Genomic DNA, 23482 nt, shown 5'->3' with positions numbered 1-23482 from the left:
CGTGAGGAGAAAGAATGAAACTAAAGAAAAGGGAAACAATTTTATTATGAAGAGTGTTTGCTCAATGAATTCAGATATTTACCTGTTGGAGGGATGGTTGGGAATATAAGTGCTATAAATTAGAATATATCAAAACAAATTCTTTATGGAAGTTGAACGTTCCTGTAGAAATCTCCCTGAACAAGAATTTTAGACCTGAGGCCCATGTTGTGTCTCAGCAGGGTAGGCTGTTGTCTGCTGCACCATCACATGTCAGTGCTGGTTCGTGCCCCAGCCTCTTCATTTCTGACCCAGCTCCCTGTTGGTGTACCTAGGACAACACTCAAAGGTGATGCTTTGGGCCCCTGCCATCCAATGGGAGACCCAGATGGAGGTCTTGGCTTCCGGCTTTGACCTGTCCTACTCCTGGCCATTGTAGCTATTTGGGGAGTGAGCCAGCAGAGAGAAGATCCATCCTTTCCTCCCTTTCTCTCTCTCTTTCTCTCTCTGTCTCTCTCTCTCTGCAAGTCTTGCTTTCAAATAAATAAATAACCTTGACCCAGTTTTGATTAGAGGTCTGTATACTATAAAGGTTTTCAAAATTGTTCATCAGACAATTAAAATAAGCGTTATTAGTTAATTACTTATTGTCCCTAGGAAAGGGGTTCTGCAAAGTTGGAGAACAGGGAAGGTGCTGGGTGGGAGGTGGAGGCAGGCTTTGGACAGCCTGCGGAACAGGGAAGCTGAGCTCTGGAGCCCGGAGCATGGATGGTTGTGCAGCCGAGCAAAGAGGGAAATAGCTCTGAAATGTTGCCTGCTCCTAACTGATAACAGAAATGTTTGTAGTTAAACTTCTTGAATGTTTGATTATTGTAACTTTCTAATATCTTATCATGTTAGTTATGAATTGAGGACTTGAAGTGAGAGAGCCTGAACTATGCAGAGATCCTGAACACAAAAGGAATCGGGAAGGATGGCATGTGGGCTTTAGAGACTGGATCCTGCATGGGAGAGCTGGATTCTTTCAACAGAGGTCCCAGCTTCTAGAATAGTCTTCATAGGGTGAAGAACATCTGTAGGAGGCTAAAGTGCTTTACGTACGTAGATGTCTCAAACACTCGCAAATGTTGAACCTCTTAGGGCACAAAACAGATTTTATTTGATTGATTTTCAGACACTGTATGTTACTCAGTGTACAGTGGGTGCTCGTGGTTTGTCGGTAGTAATGGGGGGAAGGGAGCTACAACTGAAAGAGGTTCCCTGTGGATATTTTCCTTTCATAGGATGCAATGCTATCACGAGGTGTGAAGTATTCTATCAAAAAGCGAGGAACACTCTATCAAAAAGTGAGAGCTATTCTATTAAGAAGTGAGAAATTTGCAGAGACTTGGAAACGTAGAAGACACCAGAAAGCATCATTAAGCCTGTTTCAAATTAATTTGTCCAGTGACTCTGGTCACAGTCAGCTAAAATTAAGCAAACAAGTACGCGGGGAATAGGGATCCTGGTGAGAAGATGGTTTCCATGCAAAGGCAGCGAAGCAGTGTGTGTCTGATAAGGCTTCTGCTGGAGCGAGCCAAAGTAGTCAAGGAGGATTGCCATGATCTTAATAAGGTGCTCCCCATTCCCAGTAAACAGTTTTGTACCACCAAGCTGATTTTTTTTTTTGGTGAAATTATTTATGTACCTTTGGTAGTGTCACCCCTGCTACAACCTGCACTCGGCCTCGCTCCCTGTAATCAATGGCTGTCATGTGGTGTGCACTTGGCTGCCATCCTCCTTCTCAGACAATGCCTACAGTACACCTATACATTTGCACTCATCTGCGATGTTGTTTTCCCCAGACCTCCTTGTAGAGAAGCCAAAATAATGCTCACTTGTGTTTGACTGGATGGTATTCCACTGCAGGCAGCAAGCAGCAGAGTCAGTACATGCAAGTCATCTTGCCACTTGTCTTTATAAATGAAATTCTGTTGAAACACAGGCTTTTCTTTGTGCTGACTGGTTTCACCTTCTACATTTTTTAGCCTATTATTTGTGACACATTTTTTCATTCAATCCATTTTTTGTCTCTTTTTATTTTTTATTTTTCAATTTTTTTTATTTTAGATGATGCTCATAATTGACCAGGGTGGGAAGGATTGAGGGTCAGAGAAAGATGGTATGATCATTGTTTCCAAGTTTTTCATTTCTTCTTCCTGCATCTGGGAGGAAGGAGGAGATCAGGGGAGAAGCCACAACTAGTGTCCAAATAGCCCTAGCACTTGAGGATGTGGAGCAGCCACCCACTATCGAGCCAGGGTCCTGGAGTGTACACGCTGAGGGTTCTGCCCAGGTGGTTTCTATACTTTTGAAATGTTGTCGATCTCACCGATCCAAAGATGAAGGAACACTTTAATGTCCGTTGGCTGACAGTCTACCTTAGGGTCTCCTTTCACCCAGGTACATATTTGAGCTGGGATAGTTGTCCTATCTGTTTTGTTGTCCTTCCTCTGCTATGGTAACAGATGTCTTCTGGGGGCCCCAGTGGGCTGCCATATCCTCCATGTATATCTGGGCCAGCCGTCCACTACTCTGTCTTTTCCACTGAGGAGGACCAGTTCTCACAGGTGAGTCCAAGGACCTGAGGCTGGAGATGATAATATTTTTTAAGATTTTTTTTTAATTTGGAAAGGCAGATTTACAGAGAGAAGGAGAGACAGAAAGAGGAAGATCTTCCATCTGTTGGCTCACCCCCCAATATCTGCAGTGGCTGGGGCTGAGCCAATCCAAAGCCAGATTCTGGAGCTTCTTCTAGGTCTCCCATGCAGTGCAAGGTCCCAAGGCTTTGGGCCATCTGCTGTTGCTTTCCCAGGCCATAGTCAGGGAGCTGGATTGGAAGTGAAATAGCTAAGACAGAAACCAGCACCCACAAGGGATCTTGGTGCTTGCAAAGGGAGGATTTGCTAATTGAGCCATTGTGCCAAACCACCCCCCCCTTCTATGTAACTTTTCAATATTAATTTTATTTATTTTATTAGTTTATTACACAGTTCCATAAGCTCTGGGATTATCCTTTCCTCCCTCCCCAAGTCCTCACACCCCACTGATTTCCCTTTTGTCATTTTAGTAGCATAGTCCAATGTAACTTTTTAAAATCTTTTTAGAATTTTAAAAACTTGTTCGTCATTAATTCCTGGTATATAAATTGAAACTAATTGGGCTGGTGCTGGACTGGAACTTGCAATCTCATGGAAAGTGGGAAGATGCTTATTGTGTCAAAAAATTTGAAATCGATGCATAGGTTTTTCATAACATGTATTTTCCATAAACTTAAAACAGTGATTTGTTTGAAAGAGATACAGACAGATGTATCCAGTAATGGTTTCTTTCCTTTGTGACTATAGTGTCCAGGATGGTCCAGGCCAAAGCCAAAAGCTGAACACTCAGTGTGGGGAGCCCATGTATGTGGCTTCCTAGAAAGTGCGTTGGCAGGAGCCTGAACTCAGGAGTGGAACCAGGACCAAAACCCAGTCAATCCTCAGTGGGATGTGGGCCACTTCAGTCAGTGTCTGCCCCAACATGTACATTTTGAAGACCCTGTACCTAATTGGGTTTTAAATTATTTGCACCAAAATGAGTATCTTAATCCCATTCTGATGAACTTTGAAAAAGACTCATTTGTCTATTTTTGTGAAAGGATGACAGGGAGAGGGAGAGATCTTACATCTGCTGGTTCACTCTCCAGATATACCCACCCTACAACCATGGCTCAGCTCGGCTAAGCTGAACTCAGAGTTGTGCACTGCATCCTGGTCTCCCAAATAAAATAAAATAAAATACATACTTGGACAGCAACCCAAGTATTTTATACCATCACCTGATGCCTCCCAGATACATCAGCAGGAAAATGGGTTGGAAGCCACGGTGGGGTTCACAAGCGGTGGCTCAACCCACAGTGCCGTAACACCCTCCTTGCCCTCATGCGTGTCATTCTTGCTCATTACAGAGCAAGATACCCCTCCCTGAGCAAGAAGAACAGACAGCACTTCTGAGAGACACTAAAGGCTGAACGGAGAGGAAGACAGGGGGCAGCTGTGCTACTTGGTGATGCGAGAAGGCAGAGCTGTGGGGACTGAGAGTAAGGGAGAGGCTGCAACGGGTAGAGACCAAGTCCCACCGTGACTGACAAACAAGTCCACTTGAGAGCTGCTTTGATTTATTTTATTATCTATCTATCTATCTATCTATCTATCTATCTATCTATCTATTTATTTATTTATTACAGTCTTGACATAATTAGGGTAAAAAGGTTCAAGCACTACAGGAAGATGGGCAAGACAATTAGTTCCGTATTGTTTCTTTAATATATCTGATGTAAAAGGGGATTTTAAGGGAGAAGCCCCACCCAGTCTCCCACCCATTACAGGTCCCTGATGTGGGGCATGCTCCAAGGGTCTTGCTCAAGTGGATAGTTCAACAGTTCTGAATTGCTGCCACTCTCACCACTCCAAGCTCAACGAGGTCATTGGAGAATCCATTGATTGACATAGTCCATTATAGAGTCTCCGTTTACCCAGTATTTTCATTGCCAACATATAGCTGAGGTGGTTGTTTGACTTGTTCTGTCTTCTCTCTTTTCTTGGTTAGGGTCCTGAGTCCCGAAGCTCGACTGGGGGGCTCCCCAAAGAAACTTTGTCTGAGGTGGGCCCTGTGCTTGCTAGTACATACGAGAGCTGCTTCGATTTTTATACAAAAGACGTTGGAGGGGTTTTCGGTAGAGAATGTCTCGAGTTGCAGCCCTCCTACTAGTGTAGTAAATCACAAAGATGACAGGAAGTAGATATGTTTGCGAAATTTTGAAATACCTTAATTTCAAAGGCATTTATGAATTTACCAGTGAAAATTTTTTTCTCAAGTTTTTGCATCCACATACATTTTCATTCAACTTGGTTGATATAGATGAGTCATTTTAAAGTGAAATAAAACCAAAAGCAAGGCAGAATGTTAAATGGTAAAGCATTTAAATTGGTGTAACTTTTTAATATTTTTTTCCAAACAACAAGAATTTCTTAGGTTTTAAAATGTAATTATTTATACAATATATAATACAGTATTTTCAGTTGTTATTTTGCATGTTTGGACAATCAGTCTAACTCATTTGGTCTCTGTTAAGTTTCCAAGTTGCTTAAATTCAGGTTGTGCAATGGAGATTTGAAAGCTACATTGGAAGAGTAGAAACATTTCTCTTACTTTAACTATCATTCTTTACCTCCCATTTGCTTACATTTTAATCTGTCTCACTACAGCACCATTATCAGTACAACTTGACATTCTTGTAATAATAAAAATTCACTGCACGTTATGTTTAGTAATGTGTAAAACTCATTTTTAACAGTTTTGTGATTTGTAAAGTGAGTTTCGTGATTATCAAATGGGACTGAGTTGTGAAACTCTTTTCTGAGGTCTCCTCCGCAAAGAGTGCTTAGTTGGATGTAATCTGTTTATTGTCATCATTATTGGAAAACATTTTAAATAGTTGGATATCACCGTCCTCGCTCTGGCAGTGTGTTTTACATATATAGAGAACAGTCCAGTAGCTTGTTTTATAATTAGAATAATATCATCCTTAAGTTCACAATATGAACAAATTATAAATATATGGGTACATTTGAAACAGTTTTGGTTTATTGGTTGAGCAGTCAGGTTCCCTGACTATTGACATAAAATAAGTTGGATAGCAGCTTGAGTGTTTACTTGGGAAAGAAAGAAAGAGAAAGAGAGAGAGAGAAGGAGAGAAAGAGAGAAAGGAAGGAAGGAAGGAAGGAAGGAAGGAAGGGAGGAAGGAAGGAAGGGAGGAAAGAGAAGGTCTGAGTTGGGAATCTTTCTGTGGCTGAAAATAGAAAGTTTAGGGCAGATGTTTTCTCAAGAAAGAAAGAAAGGAAAGGGAAGGAAAGGAAAAACTAAGTTAGTCTCTCTTCTGTCCATGTCAGAATGAAGATGAAATGTGAACTGTGAAACCATAAAGGCACCAGGGTGGAACGAGGTGAAATCTTTTGAAATTGGAATAAAGAAGATTGTTCTCAAGAAAATGAAATAACTAATTTTAACGTAGTTTAAATTTTGTTGTAACAGAAATTACAAAGCCTCATGGTTGTGGCCAAAGATTGCCTGGGTATCCATAGGATGAGGAAGCCATGACAAGTGCGCTGTGAGCTTGTAGAGGGAGTAGACGGCAGTAGACATGAAAGCATGGTTAGCAGAAGCATTTCCATACCCTCTTTACTGTAGAAAATTTCACTTTACAGTAATTTTAGGACCTCACAAATCTCACTGTGTAAGATTTGAAACAAAACTTCTCTTAGCTACTGCCATCATGTATCATCTTGCTTCTCAGGAGAGGGCTTTTTCTTGGGTCAGGTTTTGATTTTCTGCTAACAGCTGGGCACTCGTAAGTGCGAGGACTGGCGTTAAGCATCTTTGCCTTAGAATGAGACCGTGTAGAGGTAATTTTTGCATCCGTCCTGCGCGTGTCTTGCGGAAGTGGTAGAGGAAAGCATTGCTCAGGGCTTTGGTCTTGTCTCCGTAGGAGCCGGCGTGCGGATGTTCACCCCATTTCATTTTCTCGTGGAGCCGGAGGACACGCTGTCTGTCAGAGGCTCTTCTGTCACACTGAACTGCTCTGCGTATTCTGAACCGCCTCCAAAAATCGAATGGAAAAAAGACGGAACGTTTTTGAACTTAGTGTCTGATGACCGACGCCAGCTTCTCCCGGACGGATCTTTATTTATAAGCAACGTGGTGCATTCCAAGCACAATAAACCCGATGAAGGTTACTACCAGTGTGTGGCCACTGTCGAGAGCCTCGGAACCATTGTCAGCAGGACAGCCAAGCTCACGGTAGCAGGTGAGTTTTGTGAAGTGATTGGTTTGCATTTTCAGGTTTTTAATGGGTAAATCTCTAAGAAAGCAGTATTTTCCTGAAATTTTCATGTAATGGTTAACAACAAACACACTTATGGATAGAAGTCAGTTAGACATTTACTATGCAAGTAGGGCAATGCCAGGGCCTGCTCAGTGCTTTATGGAATTAAACTGACACTTTTCCACTTGCCTGAAGCTTTAAGTTTTGTTCCTTTCTTTTGTTTGTTGTTGGTTTTTTTTCCGCCCCATTTTTTTTCTACTTGGAAATGGCAGAGAAAATCATACAGGAAAACCGAATCACTTTCATGGTGAACTTTTACTCTCTAGCCTGTTTAATATTTCCGTGTCAAACTTGGAGTAAAGCCAGAATCCTAGTTATTTTGTGCCCTAACCCAAGGAAATGACATTTAATTAGCTTTTTTTTTCTTACATCCAGAGAATATTTATTAAGATGGAGAGCAGGAAGTTATCAAGAGAGAAAGAGACTCGCTGTCAGAGCTTTCTTACTTGAATAATGATTGCAAGTATAAGAGGAGTGGGAGGTGGTTGGATTCCTCAGTGAGCCGTGTCTGTTTTGAAGCAGGCACCAGCACTTCTCAAATAATCTTGGTCTCTCTCTTGCTCTTTGTCAAGGGTCGTATTACACAAAACTGATGTTTCCGTACGTCCTGTATTTGTGCTTACAGTGGTAAAATGCAGACAGAGTCCACAAAATGGGGACCGAATCAATGTAAGCTGTTGTCTCTTCTCTCTTTCCCACTCCAGGGTTTGGTTTTGTTTCTTGCTCACTCCGTGGGATTATTTGTTCATTCATTCAGAATGAGGGCTCTTTTTCATCTTGGAACTGAATGTTCGAGGTTGAATTAGGTTAGGATGTCAACCCTCTATAATCATAGATCAAGGGTGGAATAATAAAAGAGGAGGAGAACCCTACATTTTAGCCATTTCCCTTTTCTCCTTTCCCCCCGCCCCTCCTTCCCTACTCTTTTGTTGTGGCCAGGCTTTCTTGCAACATGTTTCATAAACATATTAGCATCCTGATATCCTCTGCAGTGTCATTTTGGCCAGCTTCTGGTTACCATGCATGTTCTCCTGCTGTCTCTTGTCCGGGCCTCATTTGTAACTCCTTCCTCCCAGCTGCCTCCTGCACCGTTGTCGGGTCCAGTGAGCTGGGTTTCCTAATTTGTTTATACCTGATCCACAGCCTTCTTGCCACACTGGCTTTGTGCCTGTTTTTGCCCCTGATTCTTTCCTTCCTGCAGTGCAGTCTTTGCAGGCTGGTCCCAGGGCATCAAGTCAGTCTCTGAACTCTTAAATAGCAAGAATGCTTGTTGTGTGTGCACATCTCCACATCTTTTTAAGACACGTTGTTTGTTGTTTGTTTGACAAAAATGAAAAGAGAGATCTCCCATACACTAGTTTATTTCCTAAATGCCCACACTGGCCACGGCTGGACTGCACTCATACACAGCCAGGAATTCAATTGAGTTCTCCCATGAGGGGAGCAGAATTACAATTATTCAAACCACCCTTGTCCCTCCCAGGCCCTGCATTAGCAGGAAGCTTACGTCAGGAGCTGAAGCCTGGCATCATACCCAGTTCTTCTAATGTGGGACATGGGGGTCTTAACCAGCATTGTCACCACAAAGCCAAGTGCTAGCTCTGCCAGTTTCATACCTGAATGTTGCCCCTTTCCCTGCCCCATAGCCTCGTCATGACTCCAGCACTGACAGTACTGAGTGATTTGAGTTCCCTTTTTTCCTTTTCCCTACCCACTGACCCTGGCTCGTGGCTTCTCTATTAACTCTGTCCTCCTCTACTGATGTCTCAATCTTTTTCCTTAGCTCTCGTGTCCTCTAGGAAACACTTTTTTGGGTTCATCTAAATGTTGGTAGTTTCAGTACCAGGAGGAATACTGTATGCTTACTGCAGACACAGTTCCGTTCACTCTTAGTATCTGAGCTGAGGGATAAGTGGAAGCACTTCTTAGTAATTGCTTATTAAATTACATGCATGTTACAAGCAATTCCGTAATAAACTGCTTTTTGCAAATCGTCACTCTATAGAAAACATTGCTAGAAGTAGGGTTACTGGATCACAGGGTACCTTTTATTGTTTGTTTGTAGTGGGTTATCATCTCAAAATGTTAACCATAGGGTTACCATATCACCCACCAGTTCAGTCCAGGTGTCTTCCCCAAGGGAAGTGAAAAGATTTATGTGTAATTCTTCACACCCATATCATTCCTGAGCATTAGGAAATGGAGAGAACTTGGTTTCCATCAAGGGTGAAGTGGACAATTAAAATGTAATTTATTCTTATAATGGAATATTTTCAGCAATTAGATTAGGAAATAAAACCCTGATGCACGAATGTACTACAACACAGGTGAATTGCAAAAACATTAACCTAAGTTAACGAACCACTAGAAACTATGTGTCATATGGTCTTATTCTTACCAGTATCCTGTGTAGGCAAATTTATAGGGAAAGAAGGTAGATGGGTGGTTTTCTAGAACTAAGTACTGGGGGCTGGGAGCAGAGGGCGCAGGGTTGTGGGGTTGGAGAACAGGGAACAGGAGTCACTGCAAGTGAGAACAGGGTTTCTGCGGGCGTGACTAAAAGGTTCTGAAATTAGGTTCTAGCAGTGATAGTTGCATAGCTCTCTTCATACACTAAGAAGCCCATTGTAGGCTTACTGTCTTTTAGTCTCTTTGTCATTTACTGGGAATTTGGATGGTTGGTTGGTTTGAGAGACTGAGATGACTCCCATCTTCTTCACCTCCCCAGATACCTGCAGCGGCACAGGCTGGGCCATGCTGAAGCCAAGAGCTAGGAATTCAATCCTAGTCTCCCATGAGGTTGGCAAGGCCCCAAGTCCTGGAGCCATCCCATGCTGCCTCTCATTAGTAGAAAGCTTTAGTTGAGAACAGAACTGGAACCTGAACCCAGGCACTCTGACATGCAACACAGTTGTCCCAAGCCCTAAATTATGCAACTTTCATGGTGAACTTTATGGTACATGTATTATGGTAAAAGCTTCTGCAAAGCTTTTCTGGCTGTAAGCAGTAGACACTTGGTTCTAGCCAGCTCAGACAAGCAAAGAGAATGTTGAAAGAATGCTAAGTGGAAAGCTCCTAGGATTAAAGATGTTTTTTGCTTTTTTTTTTTTTTTTTTCATTTCTCCACAGCAGGTGTTTTTTCTTTTCTTTTTTTCTTTTTTTTTTTTTTACCTGCTGGTGAAAGAATGAGGGAGCTTCAGGACAAACCTCAGCAGTCTCCTCGTGTCAGCTCTGTGTCTCGCTGGTACTTGCTTCTGCCTAGCCCTTCTCCAAAAGCTGTGGGCAACTGGCACTGTCCTGTGAGCATGGGAGGCCCTGAGATGCCAGCTGTCAGCTCCTCCAACTGCTACCCTTGCTCAGAAACCTCTTGTTTGCCAGTTTCCCACATGCTGTTGTGGGCTTACATGTTTAAGAATTACTCAGAGTCATGAGACCTCAGCAGGGGAAAATTTTTTTACTTTTTAAAAATAGAAGTAGTTCTTGGTTTGTTTTATTAACATTCCCTCTGTTCCCCACACTTTGTCAGTGTTTGTCTTTGCTCATTCCTTCTGATTCTCTGGTTTCTTAAAAAGAGATATGTGGTTAATTGCAATATTTACTTCTTTGCTTCAGAAGTCTCTTTGAAATTAAAAAAAAAAAAGCAAAAATTTTGTAGCAAGACTAGAAAACCTGTGTGTTAATTATATTTGTAATTATTTCTCAGTAATTATTTGCTAGTCTTTAAAGAAGCATGCTGTCCCTTTATAAAGGTGGTTTTTAAAAAATTATTCTCTTTTTAATAGTTTTCACATAGTTGAGAGGGATGTATGGCCACCTGGGTCTCTGATTAGGGTAGGGAGCATGAGATATGGAGAAAGCTGGGTGGGGACAAATGTTTCAGGGTTTTTTTTGGTTGTTGTTGTTGTTCACAGTGGGGAAAGGGGAAGGGCTGTGCCTTGCTGTCAGCACCCAGACAGGGGCGTGGTCATTTGATAACATCTTAGAGACCCAGATGTGGGGAAGAGTGTTCCAAGCATGTTACTTGAGTGGTTTTGATAGTTGTGAGATATCATCAGCTTCATTATACCAGGGTCCAAGGTTGAAAAAAATCTTTCCAAGGTTTATTGGTTGACAAAGTCCACTTTAGCGCATCCACAGACTCAGGAACATGCTGCAAAGCTTGGCCAAGACAACTGTCCAACCTGCTTTGTGTTCTATCCTGTCACAAGGCAGTCCATATCTCATGCTGGCCTAGAGGAGTTGACTGTCATAGCCCTCATGTACATCTGCTTACGCTCTCCACTGCACAGACATAAGCAACCGAGGAGCCCACTCCTGATACGTGCACTCCAAGGTCAGACCACATCCTGTGATTTCTCCCTGTGGCTGGGGCCTGAGTCTAGCAGACTAGTTGGAGAGTCCCCCAAGAAACCTCACCTGGGTTTCTTGTGTGCACCAGCCAGCAGGTGCAGGATCAGGATTGATCTGTTATCATTCCCCAGCCAACACACATTCTGATTGATAAAGCTGCCCTAGTCAGTTCTGCCCCAGCCCCATATCTCACATGAAACAGTGGGTGCTTCAGCCCACGACAGACCCAGTCTTCATGCATACCAGCAACTGCAAGCGCTGTAGCCTAATTGGAACAATGCCCTGATAATCCCCACCAGGCCTGCTCCAAGCCCCAATTTTTATGTTTTCCAGCCTTTGCTGCGGCCAAGCCCAGCCCAGCCTGTATCTTATCCAGCTCTCATGCACATCCATTGGTTTTGCAGTTTACCTCAGACTGACCCACTTCCAGGCATGCCAATAGGTGCTGCGGCTTTGAACAGCCCAGCCTGTCCCCACCCCTGGTTCTTGTGCTCAACAACAATAAGTATGTCTGGGCCCGTCACAATAGCCTGGAGGCTAAAGTCCTCACCTTGAATGCACAGAGATCTTATATGGGCACCGGTTCTAATTCCGGCAGCCCCACTTCCCATCCAACTCCCTGCTTGTGGCCTGGGAAAGCAGTCAAAGACAGCCCAGTCAAAGCCTTGGGATCCTGTACCTACGTGGGAGGCCTGGAGGAAGTTCCTGTCTCCTGGCTCCAGATCAGCACAGCACCGGCCATTGCTATCACTTGGGGAGTGAATCATCAGACAGAAGGTCTTCCTCTCTGTCTCTCTCCTCTTATATTTCTGACTTTGCAATAAAAATAAATATATAAAAACAATTGGTACATCCTAGCAGAGGAATGCCCATAGTTCCCCTGCCAAGCATGTCCCTAGTACCAGATATTACACCTACCAGGGAATACTACAGTCCAGACTGAAATGGCTCACACCCAGTCATGGCACTCACAAGCTGGTGCTTTGGTCTAGCCCAGCTGGCCCACATTATTCTGACTCTCGTGCCAGCAGGTACAAAAGCCTATGCCATCCTGACCCACCCCCAGACCTGACCATTCCCAGACACACTCTCATGCTTACCAATAGAAGCAGCAGCCCAGCAAGAGGGTTCCTGAAGTTCCCCTCCAGGCCCTTTCCAGTAAGGGTTTGCCATGTGCCAGTTGGTCAGCAATAGCCAGCTCCCAGTCTTGGAGTAACCCACAGGTACTACAGCCTGACTAAGCCCTGCCTGCTCTAAGTCCCAGCTCTGGCTAGTAGATACAGCAGCCTAGCCCAGCTTGTCTGACCCCCAGCCTTCATATGAATTGGCAGGTGTTGTGGTCCAGCTAAGCCTAGCCTTCGCCCTCTCCTGGCTCTCACTTGTGCCAGTGTGTGCTGTGGATTGACCCTACCAGGTCTACCCCCAGACCCAGCTCACACATATGTCAAAGGTGCTGCGGCCCAGCCTAGACTAGTCTGCTCTGCTTCCAGCCCCAGCTCTATTTTTTTCCCCAGCACTGGTCTCACACTCACCAGCAAGAGTGCCTAGCAGGGGAATTCCTCAAGTTTCCCTACCAGGCCTACTCTCAGCAACTTATCTCACATGTGCTGGTGAATAGTAATCTGCTGCTACCCAGACTAACATGGCCAGCACCCAGCCCTGGCACTCACCAGTGAGTATTACAGCATAGCCCAACTGACCTACACCCATTCCAGCTCTCACTGACGGTGCTACAGCCTAGCCCAGGCCTGCCCACTCATGGACCTGGCTCTCGTGGGACCTGGCAGGTTCTGCCACCTAGCCTGGCCTGTCCCACACCCATTCTGGCTCTCATGATTGCCAGTGAGTGCTGGATCCACCCCCAGGCCAACCCACATGCATGTCAAATGTGCTGCAGCCTTTCCCAGAATGGTTTGCCTTCAACCCCGTGCTCACATTCACCATTGGGAGCTGCAGCCTAGCAGGGGTTGTCCCCAGAGTTCCCCATTCCCAACCCTGGGTCTTGTATGTGCTGATGGGTGGTTCAGCCCAGCCTAGCATGGCCCACCCACAATCTCAGCTCTTGCTTGCAGATGTTGCAACCTAGCTCAGTGGGGCTCAGTGGGGAATGGCCCATACCCTGTGTTGGCTCTCGTGTTTGCCAGTGAGCGATGAAGTCTGGCCTAGCCTGAACCGTTAAGAGTAAGAATAAGCATGGCCTGTCCTCAGATCTGACCCACACAAACATTGATAAATGCTTCAGAATTGCCTGACCTGACCCACCTCCAGCCCTGACTCTTTTACTCCCCAGCAGGAGCCATCCAGTTTTGACTGGCTAGTGTTAGCATCAATAGCAGATTCTTTTTAGATTTACTTCTTTTCAAATTCGATTACAGAAACAGAGGGAGGGACAGGGAGAGGTCTTCCATCCATTGCTTCACTCCCTAAATGGCCAAAACTGTTAGTGCTGGGGCAGGCTGAAACCAGGAGCTTAGTCTAGGTCTCCTACCTTCTGCTGCTTGTCCCAGGACATTAGCAAGGGCTGGATCTGAAGTGGAATGGCTGGCCAGCGAACCAATACCCATGGGGACTTTCCTTGATACACCACAGCCCCAACTTGAGCCACCAAGTAGAGCTTTTCTTTCTCCTGCAGGCTTTTGTTTCATTCACTCCAGGGCTTATACTGCATGAACACATTCTCCCCTCAGTCACAGGAACCTCCCTAAGTCTGACTTCCATGTCCTTTGTGCACACGGTGCCTTTCTATGTCATGAAGTACTCCAGGTTCATGTACTTTACTCCACTGCTACAGTCAGCATTCCTCCAAGAAGCCCCAGTTCCTTGTAGTGGGATGACGTTTAGGAATCAGTTGCTGATGGATACTGCAGTGGGCCTTCTGTGTGGACAGGGCCAGGCAGTCCAACCGTGTGCATGTGTAGAGGGTGTTTTACTTAATGTGTACTCAAAGGCTGCTGAGCGTATACACATCTCACACATACTCTTTAATCTACATGTGTTTACGTATCTTAAGTAAGACAGACGACTATGCTGACATCCTCATTCTGGACCCATGCCGTGGGATCTGTTCTGCCCTTCTCCTTTCCATGCATTCCTCCCTTTGAGGATTCTGACTACAGTCACCCTTGAGATACTCAGTCACTAGCCAGTTTCCCACCACCCCCTCTCTCTTCTGCCACACTTTGTGACTGTGTAGACTGACCTGCTCTTGACCCGTGTGATGTCACTGTAAAATAATGTCTAGTTGCATTTAATTTCTTCTCCTTTACTATCCAGGTCTTCCAAGATTTACCAGTCAACCAGAGCCCTCTTCTGTTTATGCTGGAAACAATGCGGTGCTGAATTGCGAAGTGAATGCAGATTTGGCCCCATTTGTGAGGTGGGAACAGAACAGACAGCCCCTTCTTCTGGATGACAGAGTCGTCAAGCTTCCGAGTGGGGCACTGGTCCTCAGCAACGTGACCGAGGGAGACGGAGGCCTTTACCGCTGCGTGATTGACAGTGGCGGGCCACCCAAGTACAGTGACGAGGCGGAACTGAAAGTTCTCCCAGGTATCAACTCAGCATCAGAACTGATGGGCTTGTCTGTTTGTGGGTGACATTGTTCTGGGAGGACTGTTTTAATGAACATATGTGGTATGACACGTTACTACCTGCATAAGGGATTTCTGTTTTTCATAGGGATAGAGTGAGAATATCCCAGAACTATCCATTCTGTATTGAACTTATTATTTTTTTATTGAACTTACTATTAAAAATTTCTCAAGGAAAGTATATGCAAAACCTAAGAATGTTCTTCACAAGGCAGTATTAATTTTGTCTTCTGTCCAGCTTCATTCTGCTGTTCTCCACTTTAGTATGTTCTGTAGTGAATGGTTTTATCCTGTAGGTGTTGGAAGCTCATAGGGGCGCCTCCTCGAGGGGGTAGCGGTGGGAACTTGATATGGCAGCTTTAGAGAGTTCTTGCATCTTGGCAGTGCTCCACTTTTTTGTCACTGCAAAACAGTCTCCTCCTTTCAGTGGTTGCTTTTGTCTTCTCATTCTGTCTGCCCCTGCTGGCCTTTGCTGTAATTGGTTTTGTATGTGAGAATACTTGGAAAAGTTCATGGAAGATGACGGAATTAAAATAAGGTATGGGGGGAAAAATGGCAGTGTCCACTGGCTCGATCCTGACTGCTTCGTACATGGCACAGGTTTCGTTTGTTCTCTACACCGTGGGCACTGTTCAAATGCGACTTCAGAATCTGATCGAGAAAAACAGGGTTAACTGTTGTGAGAGGGGCCGAGGTCACTCCAGAGACTGAAGCAGAAACCAGCACTGTCTTTTGCTACCGCAGTAAGGCAGAGGCAGGCCTGTCAGTCACCTCAATGTAGCCAACTGCAGATCTGTTTGTGTTAAGAGGCAGAGTAGATCACTATCATTCATAGTTTTGTGATTGGCTACAGAGATGAGACAGGTTAATGTTGGTCTTAGAAGCAAGTGACCATGCCATTGATGAGTTAGCTTTTAGCTTGGGCTGGTCACTTTTTGGTTTTCGCACTCACTAACCTCTTAGATAGTGTCCACTTGTTGCCACAACTACAGAACTGTCATTAATTGATTAGACAAGCTTACGGCAGTTCTGATTTTTTTTAAGATTTGTTTCATTTTTTTTGAAAGGCAAAGTTAGAGAAAGATAAGCAGGAAGAGAGAGGTCTTCATCCGCTGATTCGCTCCCTAGTTGGCCACAATAGCCAGGGCGGGCCAGGCTGAAGCAAGGGAGCTTCACCCACTTCTTGAGTGAGCATAGGGAGCTAAGCACTTGGGCCATCCTCTCCTGCCTTTCTAGGTGCATAAACCAAAGTGGAGCAGCCAGGACTAGAGCGGCATCCATATGGAGCATCGTCACTGCAGGCAGCAGCTTAACGCATTATGCCATAGGGCCAGCCCCTCTGCAACTTTTCCTGAGGGTATGGGGACAACAGTCACATTCTGCCTGAGAATTTTTTTTCTCAAAATTCAACACTAAGTTAATATGAACCTGTTAAGTGGACTCTGCTGCCCATGAGAGGCTAACCTTGTCCTGCGTCCACAGGGGCACAGCTCTGTCCAGTGAGCGGCAACTGTTCGTGTCTGAGTGAGACACACAGCTGTAGCAGCCGTGGACGGTTATTCCATTCAGTGGGTTACGCTCTGAAAGCACATGAGCTGTGTGAAACTCAGATTCTCAGAAACGCCTCAGGAGCACAGACCCTCCTTGGCGAGAGGAGGGTGCTCAGGACCTTGAGCTTGCTCAGTCTCTTCCACCATTTTGTGTGGAATGTAGTACCTTTGTAAGTGATGAGGATTCTTGCCAGATCTCATATAGCTGCCCAGAAAGTGTGCTCAAGGCAGGAGTGTCACGCATCCATCCATCTAAAGGGCACAGCGCTCTGCGCGTGGAAATGTTGGCTGATGTAAACTGGAATTTTCTTGTGACTTTTGCTTAAAGTATTTTGTTATATGAAACCAAGTGAGTACGATCAGCATTTCCTCCCAATCAGAGTGGTGACTTGTGCCTTTTACTGATTTTAATTTGTAGAGCCTGAGGTGCCGTCAGACTTGGTATTCCTGAAGCAGCCCTCCTCCTTGGTCAAAGCTGTGGGTCAGAGTGTGGTGCTGCCTTGTGTTGCTTCAGGACTTCCTGCTCCCGTCATCAGATGGGTGAAGAATGAGGAGACACTCGACACGGACAGGTAATGCCACCTGCTGGAGAGCAGCCTTGGCACCTTGGCCTTAGTCAAATCATACTTGAAACTGATGATGATTGACACTGGGTTATCTACTTAAACACATTATAATGTTCATATTATCATCCTTGAGATATACTGATATGCTATATATGACCAGGATGTTTATTAAAAAAAAAGAGAAAAAGTGCTTTCAAAGCACTGTGGGATACTTCCTTTGTTTCTTCACCCTGGATCTACAGCATGCTGGACCTGAGGCTTCAGAATCTGCTTCCCTGAATTGTCACAAGACCGGCTGAGTCTTCTTTTTCATCCTTATATGCATTTTGATGTTTTTTTTCCTCCTATATTGCTTATCTTCTTTTTGACTTGTAAAATCATACCAGCTCTCCACCAGGCTCAAAGTCTTTCTCTTCCATGAAAGCCTCCTCTGTTTACAGCAGGCGCCCTACAGTCCCTCCCTAATGGGTGCTTTGCTCAGCCGTGCTCTCATACTGGGTGGTGGTGTGGTGTGTGTTGTTTCCAAACGCAGGCCGTCTTGTGTGTCTTGGGTTGTTCCTGGCCTCCCCAACCTCCACCCACCTGGGACATGCCAAGAGTGCTTCTTTCTCCGCGTTGCCAGCTAGCCATCGGGACTACATCAGCCCCAGCTGAGGACCACTGTTCCAAAGCAGTGTTGTCCAGTAAAACTAGATCGTAAGCCACATACGCAGCTTAAATGTTTCAGGAGAAGTATGTGTGCACTACTGAGTGAAGTAGTGTGTCTTCATGTAATGAGGTATTAGCTAACAGGAAATCAGTTCCGTTAAAACAGTAGCAAAACAATAGCATATGTGGAAACTTCTGTGTCCTGCATGTACATTTACAATTGAGAGTTAAATAAAAAAGACTTTACTTCCTAACAGTAAAACTCAGTTTCTTAGTCATCCTGATCCCACTTCAACATTAATAGCCACACGTGGCTGATGGCTGCTGATTTGAACAAACTGTAGAGCAGAGAATCTTGATGTGTGCTGTTCAATAGCCATGATGTAGACAGTGACACCTGTGGCTGGGTGACAATTTCATTGACAGTAGGATGGTGCCACACACCAGCCCATTCCTCACATGTCCCTTAAAAAGATGGGATCAGGGGGGCCCGGCGCGGTGGCGCAAGTGGTTAAGTCCTCGCCTTGCACGCCCGGGATCCCATATGGGCGCCGGTTCTAATCCCGGCAGCCCCGCTTCCCTTCCAGCTCCCTGCCTGTGGCCTGGGAAAGCAGTCGAGGACGGCCCAAAGCTTTGGGACCCTGCACCCGCGTGGGAGACCCAGAAGAGGCTCCTGGCTTCGGATCGGCATAGTATCGACCCGTTGCGGCTCACTTGGGGAGTGAATCATCGGACGGAAGATCTTCCTCTCTGCCTCTCCTCTCTGTATATCCGCCTTTCCAATGAAAAAATAATAAAAATAAATCTTTAAAAAAAATAAAAAGATGGGATCAGGGCCCCTGCAGTTTCGTGGCAGGCTAATTCTGCTTTTGCAAGTGCTGGCATCCCATAGGGATGCTGGTTCATGTCCTGGCTGTTCCACTTTTGCTACAGCTCCCTGCTTATGGCCTGGGAAAGCTGCAGAGAATGGCTCAAGGCCTTGGGGTCCTGTACCCATGTGGGAGACACAAAAGAAGCTTGTGGCTCCTGGCTTTGGATTGGCTCTGCTCCAGCTGTTGTGGTCATTTGCGAAGTAAGCCAATACATGAAAGATCTCTATCTCTTCTTCTTTCTAAATCTGCCTTTCAAATAAAAGCTAGGTTACCACTCGCAGGATCACCTGATTTCTTCCTTAACACCCCTTCATTTGCTGGATTCCTTTACCCATGTTTTGCTTCCTTCTTCCTACTCTTCCCAGTTCTGTGTTGTGCAAACAATTTATAAAACTTGGGCCCGGGCGCAGTGGGTCAGTAGCTAAATCCTCACCTTATACACACCAGGATTCCACATGGGTGCCAGTTCATGTCCCGGCTCCTCCACTTTCCTGCTTGTAGCCTGGGAAAGCAGTAGAAGGTAGCCCAAAGCCTTGGGACCCTGCACCTATATGGGAGACCCAGAAGAAGCTCCTGGCTTCAGATTGGCTCAGCTCCAGCCATTGTGGCCATTTGGGGAGTGAGCCAGCAGATGGAAGATCTTTCTGTATCTCCTTCTCTCTGTAAATCTGCCTTTCCAAGGGGGGAAAAAAATCTTAAAAATTATAAGACAGACTTAAAGACTATATATTTTTTTTACTTTTAATTTTTACTTCCAGATTTTACTGGAAAGGCAGAGAGGTGAACAGAGAGAGGTCTCCCAACCACTGCTTCACTCCCCAAATGCCTGCAGCAGCTGGAGCAGGGTCAGGCTGAAGCCAGGAGGCAGGCACTCAGTGTGGATTTCCCACGTGGGTAGCAGAGGTCAAAGTACTTGAACAGTCACCTGCTGTCACCCAGGTGCACCATAGCGAGAAGCTGGAGTGTAAATGGAAGATCCAGGACTATCATCAGGCCCTCTGATGTCAAATGTGGGTGTCCCAAGCAGCAACTTAAGTGCTGTACCAAGGGCACTCCTCTTTCCGTCCCGCCCCTCTTCCGTGAACACACAGGGAATTTTTAAATGGAGGTTAAAAATCTCAAGCTCTTTGAGCAGAAATTTTAACTGGCTCAATGTTGGAACAAGTTCTTTATCAGACGTTAGAAACCAGAAACAGATTAAGAATTTGCAAATTGGATCATAAAACATTCTGGAGACACATCCATAAAAGCACAAAAAAATAACTTGATTTGTTCAGTAATTGCTCGAGGATTTCTTCAGAATTGTCGGCCACCGTTGTGGGTCCTGGGGATAGAGCAGTGAGCCAGGCAGGTCTTCCTGCAGAGCTTCCATTCTAGAGGAAAGAATGGGAGAACAGTCAGGCACCATGTGAGGCAGAAGGACAGTGTGCAGGCTCTGTGAAGGGGCATGGTTCATACAGAGCACCAGAGGCTGCCTGGGAGAGCCATTCTTTAAAGGCTGAGTGCCTGTTGGTTCTGAGCTCGTGGGAGAGGCGGAACCTGTCTTCCTGGAGCAGGGAGTTACTCATAGATACGTGTAGTTAAGTCAAACGTGGACATATGCTTGTTATTGAATTTTAACGGTGTCTCAGGAGACACTGAAGTTGAATAACCACTCTAGTCTACCTGCAGTGCTCTGGGCGCTGTGGTTCAGTGTTGCTGTCTCTGTCTCAGGATGCCTTAGCAAGGTGCTCAAGCAGGATGGGGTCAGTGCCATCCCACTTGTCCCCCTCTGGACCTGGCAGAGGGAAAGGAGTAGAAATGCTGCAGGGGAGGAGGGGGTAAAGAATACTGACAAAACAAAACCATAAAAATTTCTCCTGTGATCTAGATACTCAAATCCTTAACAAACTATTCAGTAGAACTCAGCACACTCTGAAAAGATGTGCATACCATGGCCAAGAGTGGGGTTGATTCCAGGGATGCAAGGTTAAGCGCTCCAAACTCAGTGGCTAAAATTCACAGTATTGACAAAGGAAGAAAGCATAGTAAAGGTGTCACTTCTCTTCACACTGACACTGGGTGAACTCGGTTCCTGTGAAAAGTCCGGTAAGACGTGTATGGCCTGCTCTGTCCTCATCTTTATTTTTGCTTATTTTCCTTTTTGTACCTTGCCACTGTGATCCTTTCCCCCATGGTGCCTTCGCAAGTGCCAGTCCTTTCTGAAATACCTTTGTTCACATTCATTAGCTAACTAGCTCCCATTCCTTCACAGATCTCACTCAAGAGTTAACTGGCAGGGAAAGGACTTGCCTGGCTCCTGATCCTCTGCAAGGTTCCCTGGGTGCCCCAGGACAATCTGTGGGATTGTCATCTCTGTGTCCGTCTTTCCAACTGAATCCTGCCACACAATAGTCGTGTTTGCTCTCCCTGCTCTGACCTTTGCTGCTTTGGCCGTAGGATGATGTCAGTAACTGGTTCTTCAGTGAACCAGTCTGTATCTTCCACATTCCAACTTTTTAAGAATTGGTACTTCTTACTCTGCTTTTACCTTGCCTACCTCCGTGGTTATTCTTTTTTATTCTGGATCGTTTCAGTAACTCTGAACCATGCTTTTACCTCAGGACTTGTTTTACCTCAGCCTTTACCTTTGGAAAAATAAAACAAAATAAAATCAAAAGTGAATAGGTCCCCTTGGCACTCCAAGTTCTTGCACACTGACCCCCAAGCTTAGTGGTAGTCACCTCTTCATGAAGCAACACTGAACTGAGTTGGGTCCCTCACTCATACGTACGTTTTCATATTGTTTCTGTTACCTGCATTTCTGAATTTTGGAGGACTTTAAAGGTTTGATTGTTGTCACTGCTAGCCGTGAACAAATTGATGTGAGTTCTGCCAAGCCAATGGACAGTCCCACTCCAGGCTGCTTTTAAAGAATGAAATCAATCCCATGGTGAAAAATCAACTACTGGCATCCTACTCTTGGGATTCCCAAACACCAGACATGGACGTATTATGAATGCTGTCAGTGTGATTACTAGGCATAAATGACCATTCTTTCACTTAAAAGATGCTATAGCAACTAGTGTTTCAAATTAGGCTCATCTGCTGGGTGTGGTAAGACTCCATTCCTGATTTCTCGTTTGTGAATGCTGTTTTCCAGTCCCAAGACTTGGTAGCGGTTCTGTGCCAGTGTCAAGTATAGGATTTTAATTTTTATGAATTTATCTCATTTTGTAAGGCACCAAACAAAACTCTTTCCCGTATTGATTTTTCTCCCAGTCGTTGTGCCTCGTCATCACATGGAGGTGGGATTTGGGACTGTAATTGAGACGTATCAGACAGGAAGGCCACTTGATCGAGTTGATCTTCTGGGGCACTGTTTCCCAGAGACATCACCAAGCTTGGTTCTGGTGTTCAGTTTTTTGTGTCTGGAAACTTAATCTTACTTGTCAGTCTCAGGAAGCTCAATTAGCCAGGCTTGCAGTGTACTGAAATTTAAGCCAGGATAGCACTTTATTTACTTAGAGACTGACTGGGTAGTTATTTTCTCTATGTTTTCTTCCACAAAGAATTATATATGAAAAGCCACATGTTAATCAGGACATTTTTTTGTTGAGCTTCAATATGAACTGCATATGTTATCAATAATGAGATTCGACAAACCCTAGCCTGTGAAATACAGTTTTAGACATAGAACTTCAATAATAATTATCTGCACTTGTACATTTATTATTGTGTCTGATGCTGTGTTTTGTATGCAGGTCATCAATGGAAGTGGCTTTAGTGTCAGCTTTAGTTTCCCTGAATTCGTTATATCCCTTTGTCAAATTCAACTAACTTTGTGCTTTTGATTTAGTTTGTAATTCTTACTAAAAAGTTTGGTTGGCATGTTATCTGCTCCTCCTTCCTCAGTGTTAGGGGATTATTTGTTTCCCTGTAAATAGACGTAGGTCACCATGTAGGGCTGGCCAGGGTTCCCCAGCATCCCGTTTGGCAGTAGGGTGACTCACACTGCATCCTGGCCCAGGAAGCTGCTCCCTGGTGATTGCCCGCCTCTCCCCTTCTCTTTCCTAGCCAGTCCACCATGGGAGCCTGAGCTGGCTCCATGACCCCGTGCCAGATCTGATGTTTTGCCCTCTTTGTTCTTCCTTCTGTTAGTAATCTCAGTGTGGCATAGCAGTGCTGAAGTGACTCTCAGCTTAATGCAGATGTCAGAAATATGCAATCTGTGAAGACAAACCTGGACAGAGTAGGGAGACAGGGACAGATTGGGAGATAACTAGCAGCGTCAGAGATAACTCATTGAGATGTTTGATTTGTGTTTGTGACATTTGTGGGTGCAAAGTAGGAGTGAAGCAAATTGAACTCTGATCATTTTATGTTAGTCCATCTATAGCCATAAAGATAATAATACTGCTGAAGTCTCTTTGGTGTGAATTTCTTGTATATTTTCTTACTACTGTAATGTATCCATATGTGTGTGTATATATATATATATATATATATATTTTTTTTTTTAACAGCTCCGAAAGACTTGTCCTCCTGGCAGGGGGTATCCTGGAGATCAGTGCTGTCACTGAGAGTGATGCTGGGACGTATTCCTGTGTTGCCGACAGTGGCAATGAGACAATTGAGGCCCAAGCAGAGCTCACCGTGCAAGGTATGTGGATGATTTCCTGTGCACCATCTGGGTTAGCTGTGGTTGAACCTGGATGGGCAGCACAGCGTCAGATGAGACAGCTTAGGTTCCCATTCTGAATCTTGAATTTCTTCCCCCTGTGACTGTCAGGAAATTGACATAGCTTCTCAGAATCTCATTTTATTCCTCCATGAAATAGAGTGCCTACCTCTTTGGGAGCATTGTGAGGATTCAAAAGAACTAATACTTGTAAAATTCCTGCATAGTGACCCTATTCCTTAGCATTGACCCTGACCTTAGCATTGTTGTCCCCTAATGTGGGTTGTACAGGTCACCCACAAG

At 44.9% G+C, this 23482-nt stretch overlaps 1 protein-coding gene across 3 annotated transcripts in view; it reads left to right on the top strand.

Moving 5' to 3' along the window:
- The first annotated feature begins 6543 nt into the window (after nucleotides 1-6543).
- The window catches only part of NEO1 (neogenin 1), a 115415-nt gene continuing 98476 nt past the window's right edge, over nucleotides 6544-23482 (top strand). For all 3 annotated transcript variants that reach the window (XM_040969308.1, XM_040969309.1, XM_040969307.1), the window contains exons 1-4: nucleotides 6544-6865; nucleotides 14567-14842; nucleotides 16852-17005; nucleotides 23025-23161. In XM_040969308.1, the coding sequence (XP_040825242.1) occupies nucleotides 6562-6865; nucleotides 14567-14842; nucleotides 16852-17005; nucleotides 23025-23161 (871 nt within the window). In that variant the 5' untranslated portion in view covers nucleotides 6544-6561. The remainder of the gene's footprint in view (nucleotides 6866-14566; nucleotides 14843-16851; nucleotides 17006-23024; nucleotides 23162-23482) is intronic.

Source organism: Ochotona curzoniae, unplaced genomic scaffold (genome assembly GCF_017591425.1).
Source record: "Ochotona curzoniae isolate NIBS_2020 unplaced genomic scaffold, NIBS_Ocur_1.0 scaffold_4701, whole genome shotgun sequence".
In the NCBI taxonomy this organism is placed as follows: Eukaryota; Metazoa; Chordata; class Mammalia; order Lagomorpha; family Ochotonidae; genus Ochotona; species Ochotona curzoniae.
Note: the sequence above shows the minus strand (reverse complement) of the source record. Positions and strands in the feature narration are given on the sequence as shown.